This window comes from Symphalangus syndactylus, chromosome 1 (assembly GCF_028878055.3).
Source record: "Symphalangus syndactylus isolate Jambi chromosome 1, NHGRI_mSymSyn1-v2.1_pri, whole genome shotgun sequence".
NCBI lineage: Eukaryota > Metazoa > Chordata > Mammalia > Primates > Hylobatidae > Symphalangus > Symphalangus syndactylus.
The window spans coordinates 103,759,952-103,774,370 of NC_072423.2; the positions used below are offsets into that span (position 1 = coordinate 103,759,952).

Here is a 14,419-nt window from a genome sequence, read left to right on the forward strand (position 1 = left end):
TTAAAAAAACCCATCTTCCGGCCGGGCGCAGTGGCTCATGCCTGTAATACCAGCACTTTGGGAGGCCAAGGCGAGTGGATCACCTGAGGTCAGGAGTTTGAGACCAGCCTGACCAACATGGCGAAACTCTGTCTCTACTACAAATACAAAAATTAGCCAGGCATGGTGGTGGGCACCTGTAATCCCAGCTACTTGGGAGGCTGAGAGGGTAGGATCACTTGAACCTGGGAGGCAGAGGTTGCAGTGAGCCGAGATCGCACCACTGCACTCCAGCCTAGGCAACAAAGCAAGACTCCATCTCAAAAAAAAAGAAAGTCTTCTCAGTTCTTTGTGCAAATGCTCTTATTTAAATTTTCACTCACTCTGTTCACTAAAACATTACTGGCTTTCTGAAAGTTCCTTACTTGATTTGAAAGTTTGGCCTGCCTTCCACTGGAAGAGGGGTGCTATATTTAGCACAGTTCTTGTTGAAATGCATTTTTCCAAAATGGCAGTTAAGCTATGCTGGAGGTGAATTGGAAATGTTGCTCTGGGAAGTTAGTGTCTTCAAATGGCTTAGAATGCCCGAAGGCCCCTCAGGAAGTTGGCCGTCTGATCACCTTCATGGCTGCCCCTGGCTGCTGCCTGTGGATCCTGCTCTGCTGCCGGCCTCTCTGTATCCAGGCCTTTGCTTCTTTGCCATATGGCTGGAGCATGGTGTGGGTTTGTAGCTTTTGAATTTTATTCCTTTAGAGCACTTAAGGGTTATCCTCCCCTCCCTTCCTGAGTTAAAGATGTTTTCTCCATTATGTTCCCATTTGCTGCTTCCGTCCCTACTGACCATAGAGCACCAACCAAAGGAATTTCATAGCAGCACTCCAGGCAGCCGGGGCTTGCTGCTTAGCTCCTTTTGGAACAAATTAAAAGCCACCCGTTAGTGCAGCAAATGGGGGTGCTTAATTAACTAAGAATGTGGCACCCTGAGGCCACTGCATTGGCATTTATAGTTTTTAAGTAACAGGCAACAAACAAGTATTTTTAATCGTCAGCTCATTAAATATCAAAAATGGTATAGTAGCTAAAAGCTTGGGATTGTTTCTTGAAGAACAGTTTACAAAGCTGGTCAACAGCCTTGTAAGTTGCCTTATCTGTTTTCTCTTAGTGTGGGCCCTCATTCTAAGCCCATAAATCAGTGTAACACCAAGCTAAGTTCTTGGGGTATATTACTTGGCTTAATAATGCATTCATTTATTCAGGCAGAAAACTTATCAAGGACTATGTGTCAGGCCCAGGACTGTAGGCAGGGGTTTTGAGGGCTGTCTCCTGGGCTCTGTCTTCAGCCTCTCCTTTTCCAATCCAACCTATGCCCTTAACAAAACTGGAGTTACTGGGCCTCAGTGACCATCTGTTAAATGCATTTTAGTCTGGTGATCAGTGCCTACCAATACCTTGCCCTGACCTGTCTGTCTGTCTTATCTTCCACAATCCTCCAAGGTTCTGGATGCAGAAGACAGATGATACCTAGGAAATGCACCACCTGTGACCCTTCTCCAGTCTGCCTCATGTATCTCTTTGTAACTTGTCCTGCAGTACAACTCTCACCTGCTTATTGAGGCAGTAACCTTCTTGGGAAGGATGACGTAAACATTTCTGAGTTTATTGTGTGTCAGATGCTATGCTGAGCACTTGATATATGTCATCTCACACCGTACTTTCCACAAACTTTTATTCAAACACTTTTTTTTTTCTTTTGAGTTGGAGCCTCACTCTTTTTGCCCAGCCTGGAGTGAAATGGCGCGATCTTGGCTCACTGCAACCTCCACCTCCCAGATTCAAGCAATTATCCTGCCTTAGCCTTCCAAGTAGCTGGGATTACAGGCACCCACCACCATGCCTGGCTAATTTTTGTATTTTTAGTAGAGACGGGGTTTTACCATGTTGGCCAGGCTACTCTCAAACTCCTGACCTCAGGTGATCCGCCCACCTTGGCCTCCCAAAGTGCTGGGATTACAGGTGTGAGCCATTGCACCCAGCCTATTCAAATACTTTATAGATCAGGGAGGTTCAGAAATTTACCCAGAGTCACACAGCTGGAAAGCTGGTGGTTTAGACACATCTGCATAACTCCAAAACCCACTGTCTTAACCACTTCTCTACTTCTGGGGGTCAGCCCCAGGTCAGCCCACAGAAGCCTGCATCTAGGACAGTAGAATCTGAAGCAGCAGCTCTGATGGGTCCATGTTCTATGCCTGCCTGAAGCTTGGGTTGGGGAGAACACAAGGACAGGGATCAGCTCCGGGTGTTGGGGGGCAGGGTGGAGGAATGGCAGCATGTGCCATGTGTGTGTGACATAGAGGTCTATTTTATCCATATTGCAGCTGAAATTACATGAGTGTATATTAGCTTTCAGTTGCTTCTATAATAAATTACCAAAACCTTAGTAGCTTAAAATGACATACCTTTATTGTCTTATTATAGTTCTGGAGGTCAGAATTCTAAAATGGATCTTAATGTGGCCAAAATCAAAGTGTTGGCTGCGCTGGCTCCTCCTGGAGGCTGTAGGGGAGGATCCATTCCTTGCCTTTTTCAGTCTCCAGAGGCCGCCTGCTTTCTGTGGCTCCTTAGCTCCTCCTTCCTCCGTCCTCAAAACCAATACTTCAAATGGATCTCTCTTTCTCTCTCTCCTCTTTCCATTGTCACATGTCTTTCTCTGATTCTGACCCTTCTGTCTCCCTCTTACAAAGACCCTTGTGGTTATTGGGTCCACTTGGATAACCCAGAATACTCTCCCCATCTCAGGATACTTGAACTTAATTACATCTCCATAGTCCCTTTTGCTCTGTAAAATAGTATAGTCACAGGTTCTGGGGACTAGAATGTGGACATGTTTAAGGGGCTATCATTCTATCTATCCTGAGGTATAAAGAAAATAGAAGTGCACCATGGGCTAGCCTGGAATACCATTGCTAAGGTGGTTTCTGAGGGCTCTAGAGCAGCTGAAGCATTATTTGGGTGTTGAGCTAAGGACAGCCTGATAGAGCATCTGTGATGCATGTGCTGAGAAGCTGTGCACTTAAGGAATTCCAGGAACGAAAGGTTTTTGTTTGTTTGTTTGTTTGAGATGGAGTTTTGTTCTTGTCACCCAGGATGGAGTGCAATGGCGTGATCTTGGCTCACTGCAACCTCCGCCTCCTGGGTTCAAGCGATTCTCCTGCCTCAGCCTCCCAAGTAGCTGGGATTACAGGCGCCCACCACTACACCCAGTTAATTTTTTGTATTTTTAGTAGAGATGGGGTTTCACCATGTTCACTGTTGGCTGGTCTCGAATTCCTAACTTCAGGTGATCCACCTGCCTCGGCCTCCCAAAGTGCTGAGATTACAGGTGTGAGCCACCACGCCCAGCCAAAAGGTCTTTAAAATGCATGTAAGAACTAATACCTGGGATGTTTTCTCCTGCTTCTGAGCTCCATGACCAGGCTTGGATGGCCACAGGGTCTTATGATCTCTGATTTTCTGTGGAATTGGAACTACCATTTTGCATCTACATCCCTAAAAGTGCCATGCTACTCAAATTGTGGGAATGAATTACCATGTTCCCCTCAAGTGAGTAGCAGGCAGACCGATATGTCAGGAACACAGTGTGATGCAGCAAGCAGCCCATCAGGGGAGGGGACCTGGGTGATAGGAAGAGAAGAGGAGGGGATTCTGAGAATGCAGGCATGCCCAAGGACATTTTCCAAGCAGAACTGCAGTGCCCAAAGGGTTTAGAAGGTGCAAGAGGGAGTGACTGGGAAGGTAGGCAGGTGTCATGTCAGGAATGATCTGGAGGGACAGGGAGCCAGTGAAGGGCTCAAAGCAGGGGAGCGAGGGCAGATATGCACATGGCCAGAGCCCCTTGAGGTCAAGACCTGGGTCTGGTTCATAGCTGAGTGCCCAGCCTTGTGAGTCTTAGGCCAAGGTGGAATGCTCAGCAGAGAGTGAATGGATGCCACAGGTAAGCTTCACCTTCCTTCCAGGCCAGCCTCACTGGACCCCCCTCTGAACAGCTCCACACACATCACAGATACTTTATTTGGAGGGATTTAGGTTCTTGAATGCATGGCATAGCACACCTCACTGTCTTGGGCTCCTTTCCACAATGCATTGGCCATTGCCCAATAAATACCTGCAAATAACATGTTGCAATAGGAATAAGAGGAAACAAACAAAAGAAATATAAGGGAACTGGAACAAAAAAAAAAGCTACGTCTGACAAGTAAGGTGATTGGTTGCCAGGGTCCCTACGCACTAGGGAGCATAGTGTTAGATGGAATGTGTTTCCTTTTTGAGAAGTCCCTCCTGTACCTGGCTTCATTTGATCTTCCTCAAAACCACCTCCTAGAGGAAAGCCATGTAAATTCTTTAAAAAAAAAAAAAAAATCCAGGAGACCCAGTGGTGTAGAGCAGCGGTCCCCAACCTTTTTAGCACCAGGGACTAGTTTTGTGGAAGATAACTTTTCCATGCACTGGGGGGTCAGTGGGGGATGGTTTTGGGATCAGACTGTTCCACCTCAGATCATCAGGCATTAGTTAGGTTCTCATAAGGAGCACAGAGCTTTAGATCCCTCGCATGCACAGTTCACAATAGGGTTTGTGCTCCTATGAGAATCCAGTGCCACTGCTGATCTGACAGGAGTCAGAGCTCAGGTGGTAATGCTCGCCCACCGCCCACCTCCTGCTGTGCGGCCTGGCTCCTAACAGGCCATGAACCAGGACCAGTCCAGGGTGGTTGGGGACCAGCCCGGTGGTTGGGGACCCCTAGAGTAGAGTGGTTTGCCATCTGGCATCCGGTGGAGGATGGGAGGATTGAGGTACTAACCTTGGCTTCTAGATTATAGTTTTCTTTTCCTCCCATGATGCTACTCTGCTTTCCTCTTCATTCTAGCCCAGTTATCCTTCTCCCTGTTAAGCTTCTGGAATCTGTTGTCTTACCCATCCTTCATTCATCCTTACTCAAGGGCTGTCTTGTGGCATTTCATACACTGTACTTACTTATGCCGGGCTCTTTCACCCTTGCTATATATACCTTGTTTTGCCATCTAAACTGGGCATTCTTGGAGGGCCAGGGTGTGATTTGAAATTTGTCTGCATGCCTAGGATATAATCTACCTATCCATTTAATCTTCTTTGAAATAATGAACCCCATGTTAATTCATTTCATGAGGGCAGGGACAGTGGCTGTTTTGTTTGCCAGCATAGCTAGCATAATGTCTGGCTCCTAATAGATGGGGAGTGAGTTTATGTCTTGGGGACTTATAAGAGCACAGAACAGTGTGATTTGGGGATCTTGGGCTTTGGTCTTGGGGGATTGGATTGTCTCGTTCCTGGTCACCTACCTGGTTGTGTTACTCTGGTGTCTGCCATCTGCAGGTTGAGCAGCCTTTAGTTGCACAAACTGTGGTCTTGTCCCTAAGCAGTTGTAGACACTCTTAGGATTTTAATAAGTTCACAACACTTTCCAAAGTGTTTTAGTTCAGGTGAGGAATTCTGGAATCTTATATATGTGGGGAAGAGAGGCTAGAAGGAGGAAAGCTGGAGAAGGAAGGTGAACTATGAAGAAGGGGAGCTTCAGTAGATTGTGGGCTGGTGTGCCGTGTGGATTTAGGTTTTCTGTTACTTATTCCTCACCTTAGAGTGGGGGATGGGTGGTGTGTCCATGTGCCCCTCTCTGCCCAGTTGTGCTTTCCCAAGGCCCATGTATATCTGAGTTCAGGGATACACTTTCAGTGGGTGTTCCTGGCTTCAGGATAAGCACCTGAACATGCCTGTGGCATATGGATGTCATGTGGTTGTGGCTGAAAACCCTGGGCTCCATCAGAAGTGTTCTCCACATTTTGTTTTGGTGTAACAATTGCCCATTAAATGCCAGGCTGACAGCATATGATTCCCTCCAACATCCTTCTTGTTAAGTGGAAACTTTAGCTGTGTGGCTGGAATATTTTCCCATCATTTAGCATTTCAGAATTAACATATTTTGGAGAATTCTGTGATTAATGCTGAACGGCACATTTGCAGAGTATTACAGAAACAGTTAAATTAAGAGTTGGTAGATCTGTAGCTGCTCTTTCTCATGATGGGTAAGTGGTGGAAAAGGCAGGGTCAACGGGAGGATTCCGGGGCTCACTCTGTGGATGCTATAATTAAAGTGGGAAGTCTGGCACAGTTGTTAGCCCTGGTATTAAGAGTGCAGATGGCTGACGGCCACATCACCAAGAGTAAGAGTTAGGCCTTTTAAAGTCTTTTTTCTTTTTCTTTTATGACCCACGCTATGTATTCCAAGCATAGGTATGGATGCAGTGAAGAATTTTCTCATTAAAAGTAACAGCTTATTCCCACACTCATTCCAAGTCTTGAAATGAGAAACCAGTTTCCTTAGAGTTGAGGAATTGCCTATCTGTCATGGCTTAATAGAGCTTGCGATGAGGGCATCTGGAGTAGATGAATTTTATAACCAATCAGTGCTCAAAGTGGATCTAACTGGAAGGGCTCCAGCTGGCAGCTCTTGGTCTCTCTCCCAATTTTACTGTTAATGAATTATTATTTAACCCCTAAACATAGAACAGCCTACCCTTATTGTTTTAGGGGAAGTAAGTGCTCATGATCCCTATGGCCTGGCAGTTAGGAATCTCCTGGGCTGGCGGGAGTTTGACAGCTGTGGGGGGCCATGAAGCGGGCAGAAAGAGTGGTGCATGATGTCCGGGGACTGGCATGACCCTGGGTCTCAGCAGTGCTGCCTGCATTTGGACTCCATGGGGATTTGTGTTGGAAGAGCAAATTGGCTTCACTCTGCATCATGTTCTCTTGTTTTCCCACAGGGAGTGGGGCCGGCCAGCAGAAACAGTGGGCTGTACAACATCACCTTCAAATATGACAGTAAGTAACCGCCTTTATTGCCGAAGAATGGAGCCCTTTGAGTCATCTAGAGATTACATAGCCATGCTTAATCAAGGACGCTGCAGTCTTGGGGTTGATGAATTTTCTGAACCTGTTCAGGTTTGTCAATAGCTAAAGCAGCTCAGTCTCAATTAAGCCACTCAAGTATTTGGGAGCTTGACCAGGTCAAGTGTCTTCCATTGTTCAGAAAAGTTGTGTAAGGAGACTTTCCCTGTGTTCCTTGGGGTTTATCTGCATGTGTTGTTAAGGACATAGCTGCCAGTATGGCCCAGCAAGGAACACATAAACAAAGTTGCCCCAGTGCAGGGTGCTAGGGAATGGTGGACAGTATGGCAAACTGGATAGCTCATATCTAGTCTGAGGGGAGCCTTGACTCCTTAATTCCAAATATTGTGGCCATGAGGAATTCCCACTGAAGGTAGCAAATTGATTTCCAAGAATAGTGGGAAATCTGTGCTTTTTGTGTAAACTTTTTTTTTTTTTTTTGAGACGGAGTCTTTCTCTGTCCCCCAGGCTGGAGTGCAGTGGCGCGATCTCGGCTCACCACAACCTCCACCTCCTGGGTTCACGCCATTCTCCTGCCTCAGCCTCCCGAGTAGCTGGGACCACAGGCGCCCGCCAACACGCCCGGCTAATTTTTTGTATTTTTTAGTAGAGACGGGGTTTCACTGTGTTAGCCAGGATGGTCTCGATCTCCTGACCTCGTGATCCACCCGCCTCGGCCTCCCAAAGTGCTGGGATTACAGGCTTGAGCCACCGCGCCCGGCCCTTGTGTAAACATTTTTTAATAATGGCAGTTATTTTTAAAATTTTACACAGAGTAAATCTGTGTGAAATTCACACAAGGTGAATCTGTGTGAATCTGGGTTCCAGATGGGCCAGGGATCTGCAGTCTGCAGTTGGTTGGCCATCGCTGACCGGGCCTGGGCTCCAACCCCAGTTCCCCATCTATCAGTTCTTTTTTCTTTTCTTTCTTTTTTTTTTTTGAGATAGAGTCTCACTCTGTCACCCAGGCTGGAGTGTAGTGGCGTGATCTCTGCTCACTGCAACTTCCACCTCCTGGGTTCAAGCGATTCTCATGCCTCAGCCTCCTGAGCAGCTGGGATTACAGGTGCATGCCACCACACCCAGTTAGTTTTTTTTTTTTTTTTTCTCTGTCGCCTAGGCTGGAGTGCAGTGGCACGATCTTGGCTCACTGCAAGCTCCGCCTCCCGGGTCCACGCCATTCTCCTGCCTCAGCCTCCCAAGTAGCTGGTACTACAGGCACCTGCCACCACCACGCCAGGCTAATTTTTTGTATTTTTAGTAGAAATGGGGTTTCACCGTGTTAGCCAGGATGGTCTTGATCTCCTGACCTTGTTATCCTCCTGCCTCGGCCTCCCAAAGTGCTGGGATTACAGGAGTGAGCCACCGCGCCCGGCCACACACCCAGTTAGTTTTTGTATTTTTAGTAGAGACTGGGTTTTGCCATGTTAGCCAGGCTGGTCTTGAACTCCTGGCCTCAAGTGATCTGTGTGCCTCTGCCTCCCAAAGTGCTGGGATTACAGGTGTGAGCCACTGTGCCTGGCCCCACCTATCAGTTCTATGAGCTGTGGCTAGTGATTTGACTTCTCCAGGCTTCAGTTTTCTCTTTTAAAATAAAACCTAGTTTCCTTCTTCTAGCATCATTTTGAGGTTTAAATGAGGTAATGCTTATAACTGCTCAACTTGGGAGCTGACTGCAATGTACATTCATTAATTGATATCTATTAATGTAGAAGTCAGTCCAACTGGAGTTGGAATGCAATCACCATTTTTTTGCCCTTTCTCTCAAAAAAGGGTGACTCTTTCTGGCTGAATTGTTTTCTAAGGGCATGGGGGGTGCTTTTTCTAAGCAGCTCCTTTCCTTCATGAGAAGGTAGTTGTATAGAATTGTGATCATTTTAGCTTTATGAGCCATAATTCAAGTAAAAATGACAAAAAGGAATTTGACTCACATTTAGTGACTTCTGGCATCTGATTCATCTCTTGGACAGGGTTATGAATCAATGTAAGTAAAGGGCTTAGGTTGCATTGAGGCCTCTGGAAAAATCACTGCTAAAGCAGGATTGTAAAAGTTGCGGTTACAATCTAACAGTTTTAAGATACAAATATATGTGTGTCAGATTCACACCCACAGTTGCTGGCATGGCTATTTTAGGCTAATCAGTGAGGACTTAGACGTGCAACTCAGGCAGCTCACATTGGTGGTGTATATATGTTCTGGGTAAATGCTGGGTAGATGCTAATGAAAGATTTGCACATCCATGATACTTGGTTCAGCTAAGTAAAGACATGGAAGGGATCTCTTTGAGTTACAAAGTGAATTTCTAATATGTGCTCTTGATCCTAGCAGATCTTGTATTACATTCAAGAGTTCAGAATTTTCCCATCAGCTGCAAACAAACATTTGTATCTCTAATTTAATATGGAGTTTGTGAAGGAGGATCTCTCTGTGTAAAACTTTAAAGTATCTTGCTGTTTTCTTCATAATACCAAATATTTGGCCCACATACCTATGCCTGTCCCTTAGTCATTACTTTCTTTTTAATTCTTCAACATTTAATTAAAATTTAATTCACAGCTTGTATTGACTCCTGAGACGTTTGAAGTTCATTGCATTTTGGGAAAATGTCATTTGGACGTAAAGTTTTTGTAACCAGAATCCAAAACTTTGGACTTGCTAATAATTGGATCCAGGCTGTGTAGAAAAACTTATTCCATATTTTCCATTGAAAAAGATATTTCTGTCTTCCACAAGGAAGTTCCTGTTACTGCTCAGTTGACTGGTTACTAGTCTACTGAAATAACTTGTTTGAAATAACTAAGAACAATTACTGAGTTTTGAACAAAATTACTAAAGATCGTATTTTTGTATTCCTTTGTCATTTAATGTTATACAGGAAGAAAATGTCTTGCCATTAAGTCAAAATTAAATTTTATAAGTCTCTCTGCCTCCTTTGGCCTTGAATTCCATGTTTTTTCCTTTACATTCTGAGGTGGTATGCCCAAGTAGGTTATATTAAATTTTCTTAATTCTTAGACTTTATATTGGCTGGGCTCATGCCTGTAATCCCAGCACTTTGGGAGGCCAAAGCGGGTGGATCATCTGAGGTCAGGAGTTCGAGACCAACCTAACCAATAAGGTGAAACTCTGTCTCTACTAAAAATACAAAAATTAGCTGGGCATGGTGGCATGTGCCTGTAGTCCCAGCTACTCAGGAGGCTGAGACAGGAGAATTGCTTGAACCCAGGAGGTGGAGGTTGCAGTGAGCTGAGATTATGCCACTGCACTCCAGCCTGGGCAACAGAGCGAGATTCTGTCTCAAAAAAAAAAAAAAAAATCTTAAACTTCATATTGCATAACTATATTTACAGAAACCCAAACAGTACTAATTTTGGCATTAGGAATGAACAAAGAATGACAACAACAACCATTATTTGCTCTTGTTCATGCATCTTTTCAGAGCTGTTTGATTCTCTTTCATTATGGACCACAATAAATCAAAATATTTGAACTTTACAAGTATGACAGGATCTTGCTTTTTTTTTTTTTTTTTTAATATTTTGGGAAGCTGGTCTCAGCCAGGATTTTTGCAGGCTGAACACCTCTGATTCAGAACTCATGTTGGTAGCAGTAAGCTCTGTGCTGTGATAGAAGTGGTAAGAGCTGATCTTTCATAGCTGCAGTTTCCTCATTTGTATAGTGAGGATGTTAAACGAGATGTTATAAATTTTTTCCTATTTTAAAATCTCTTCTTTACCCAGAGAACATATGTTGATTGCTTTGAGAGTGAATTTTCACTAGAAGTAGAATTTGGTTTTATTGACATCCTTTGAAAGAAGTAATATTGAAATGTAAATATGGGCCAGGCGTGGTGGCTCACGCCTGTAATCTCAGTACTTTGGAGGCCGAGGTGGGTGGATCACCTGAGGTCGGGAGTTCGAGACCAGCCTGACCAACATGGAGAAACCCCGTCTCTACTAAAAATACAAAAATTAGCCAGGCATGGTGGTGCATGCCTGTAATCCCAGCTACTCGGGAGGCTGAGGCAGGAGAATCGCTTGAACCCAGGAGGCAGAGGTTGCCATGAGCCGAGATTGCGCCATTGCACTCCAGCCTGGGCAACAAGAGTGAAACTACATCTCAAAAAAAAAAAAAAAAAAAGAAGAAATATAAATATGACTGTTTTTGAAGCTGACGGAGTTGAGTGGAGGAAGGGAGTGTGCCTAATGTAGTCAGGCAATAAAGCAGAATACAGGCAGCATGAAGGATGGAGTTTTACAAGTATGGGGGGTGTGTTTTAGTGTGTGTATGTTATGCTTTAATACATTTAAAAGGAGGAATATTATGTGCATGTTAAAACAAGGCTTGGAAGGGTATTCATTAGAATGTTCATTGCACCTCTGTGTGGTAAGAGGTTATGAATGCCTTTTATATTTTTCTTATAGTCTTTTGTGGTTTTTCAATGTCTGTAATGAACATTTTGACTCATAAAAATGGGAAATGTGCAGGGAGACTCTACAGGGAGAAAAAGGGAGACTCACAGAGCTTCTTACAAAGTCCCCTGGAATGCTTTATCCCAAAGAAAAACACCCTCGCTTCAGAAGGGTAATGGACAGGTTTGGATGTTTGATGGAACTGATGATCTTTTGCAGCAGATACTAAAAGAGAGGGTGTTCAAGTTTGATCATTGAGAAAGAAATGGGGATGAAGCAGCATAAGAATTACTAGTGGTGTCTGCTGGGGATGGTGAATGATTCTCCCTGCAAGAGTGGCCAGAACAGCTCATGGCCATTCTCTGAAGTCACAGCCTGATTCTGGCCGGAAGCTTTTGGCAGCTTTTTAGGAAACTTGCAGATTTTGAAGGTGTATTTAGCAAAACCAGGTGGTGCAGCTGCTATGGCTACATTGACAGGTGGCAGTGAGTAAACTCCTCAGGCAAAATCAAAGATTGGTGTGGCTTCTGTTTTTTGAGCAATGTGGGGTGCCTTGGATTTACTGGGGGTTGCTGGTGTCTTTGATGACACGTGGTGTCATCAAAAATTTTACCTTTGACCAATAATAGTTAACATCTTTATCACTTGTCACTGAGTTAGTAGCTTGTGCTAACTGGGTTAAGAATCTTGCTGAGAATCTCTCCCCTATGAATTCATATCTGAGTGTTAGTTCCTTTCCCCCAATCACCTGGCCCTCTAGGTTTTTTCTAAAAACAAACAATGCCCAAGTTATTTAGCGATTGTTTTGTTTCATATCACTCTTTAATGCTGAAAATTGGTTGAATTGATGTAAGTAATTACTGATTTAGGTTTAAAAAAAGTTAATGCGAGGTACCCACACAAACTCCATACTGTGTAAGATCCTCCCAACACTGCCCTGGAATTTAACATGGGATGAGTGGGTGGTGGTGGTTGTGCTACAAATCATTCCTCTGTAGCATCTTACAGTTTTCCAAGCATTAGTTAACCTCTCATGTCTTATTTGGGCTTTTGAGGCACACATCTTTAACAGAATGGATCTGGCCACCTTCAGACATGCCCTGTTTATTTTGATAAGATGAACCTGAAAATAAAAGTGAAATTTTAAATTTAACTGTTCTCATTCTCCCTACTCTCTAGATTGTACCACCTACTTGAATCCAGTGGGGAAGCACGTGATTGCTGATGCCCAGAATATCACTATCAGCCAGTATGCTTGCCATGACCAAGTGGCAGTCACCATTCTTTGGTCCCCAGGGGCCCTCGGTGAGTGGTCAAAAATCGAGTGCATGGTGATAACCTGGGTGGATAGGGCCCAGTGCAAAGGTCCCACATGATGGTCTCCAGGAACCAGGCAGGTCTTGATGTGAGTGAGGCTTATGTTGGATTGGGCACAGATACACTTTGTTGCATATATTTGCTGGGCATACACATGGCTTGAGGCTGTGTCCTATGGTCTTTTGTTTCTTCTACTATTATTGTTATTCACATGGGCTTGAAAAGTAATATTGTGTGAGTAATAAATGGCACTGACGTCTTGGCCTCTGTCGCAGCCCTAGTCAGGGGTGGGAGGGCAGCAGTGCCAAGAAAGCCCGTGGCCCATCCAAGGGCATAATGGCCATCCAGCATTAGCAGTCTCTGCGGACACAGAGACATGCCAGCCCAGCATTGGCACATGTTGTGATTTTTCAGGAAAATCCCAGTGTTCATGAAAAACAATGAAATCAATGAATTTTTAAATGTTGGCAACAAATTGAATTTTTTTTTTTTTTTGAGATGGAGTTTCGCTCTTTCACCCAGGGTGGAGTGCAATGGCGCAATCTTGGCTCACTGCAACTTCCGCCTTCCAGTTTCAGGCGATTCTCCTGCCTCAGCTGCCCGAGTAGCTGGGATTATAAGTGCCCGCCACCACACCCAGCTAATTTTTGTATTTTTAGTAGAGATGGGGTTTCACCATGTTGGCCAGGCTGGTCTCAAACTCCTGACCTCATGATCTGCCCACCTCGGCCTCCCAAAGTGCTGGGATTACAGGCCACTGCCCTGCCCCCAGCTTGAATTTTTATTTAAACTGTGTAAACCAAAAAAACAAAATAGAAAAGAACAAAAAAAAGCAGGCCAAGCATGGTGGCTCATACCTGTAATCTCAGCACTTTGGGAGGCCGAGATGGGAGGATCATTTGAGGCCAGGAGTTCGAGACTATCCTGGGCAACAAAGTGAGACCCCCATTTCTACAAAAAGATTAAAAAATTTTCCGGGCATGGTGGCACAAGTCTGTAGTCCTAGCTACTTGGAAGGCTGAGGCAGGAGGATCAGTTGAGCCCAGGGTTTGATGCTACAGTTAGCTATGATTATCGTGCCTCTGCACTCCAGCCTGAGCTATAGAGCAAGACCCTGTCTCTTTATAAAACAAAACAGGCTGGGCGTGGTGGCTCATGCCTGTATTTCCAGCACTTAGGGAGGCTGAGGCAGGTGGATCACCTGAGGTCAGGAGTTTGAGACCAGCCTGACCAACATTGGTGAAACCCCATCTCCACTAAAAATACAAAATCAGCTGGGTGTGGTGTCACATGCCTGTAATCCCAGCTACTTAGGGGGCTGAGGCAGGAGAATCACTTGAACCCACAAGGCAGAGGTTGCAGTGAGCCAAGATCGCACCATTGCACTCCAGCCTGGGCAACAAGAGCGAAACTGTCTCAAAAATAAATAAATAAATAAATAAATAAATAAAAGAAAAAACTAAAAGAAAAAAGCAAACCTGTATTATATGGCTAGATTCGGGTTGGGGCTAAATCTGCTTGTCCTCTTGAATGAATTGAAGATACACAGGAAAGAATGGGTTAGCCAGGTGTGAGACGTAGGAAGGGGACCATTTGTTCAGACGGGCCTGGGTTTGAACCCCCAGAATTGATCTTTCACATGAGGCTTTGAACCTCACTGAACCCCAGCTTCCCCATCTGTAGAGGGGAGATGAGAACTGCTTCATGGTTAGAGACACACATGGTACATTTT

The 14,419-nt window shown here is 44.8% G+C and overlaps 1 protein-coding gene across 2 annotated transcripts in view; it reads left to right on the top strand.

Annotated features, from left to right (window-relative positions):
* IL17RD (interleukin 17 receptor D) overlaps window positions 1–14,419 on the top strand; it is an 83,085-nt gene that overhangs the window by 44,623 nt on the left and 24,043 nt on the right. For both annotated transcript variants that reach the window (XM_063645407.1, XM_055273211.2), the window contains exons 2-3: window positions 6,834–6,891; window positions 12,550–12,675. Coding sequence is in view for 1 of the 2 variants with exons in the window: in XM_055273211.2 (XP_055129186.1) it covers window positions 6,834–6,891; window positions 12,550–12,675 (184 nt within the window). In the remaining variant the exon portion in view is untranslated. The remainder of the gene's footprint in view (window positions 1–6,833; window positions 6,892–12,549; window positions 12,676–14,419) is intronic.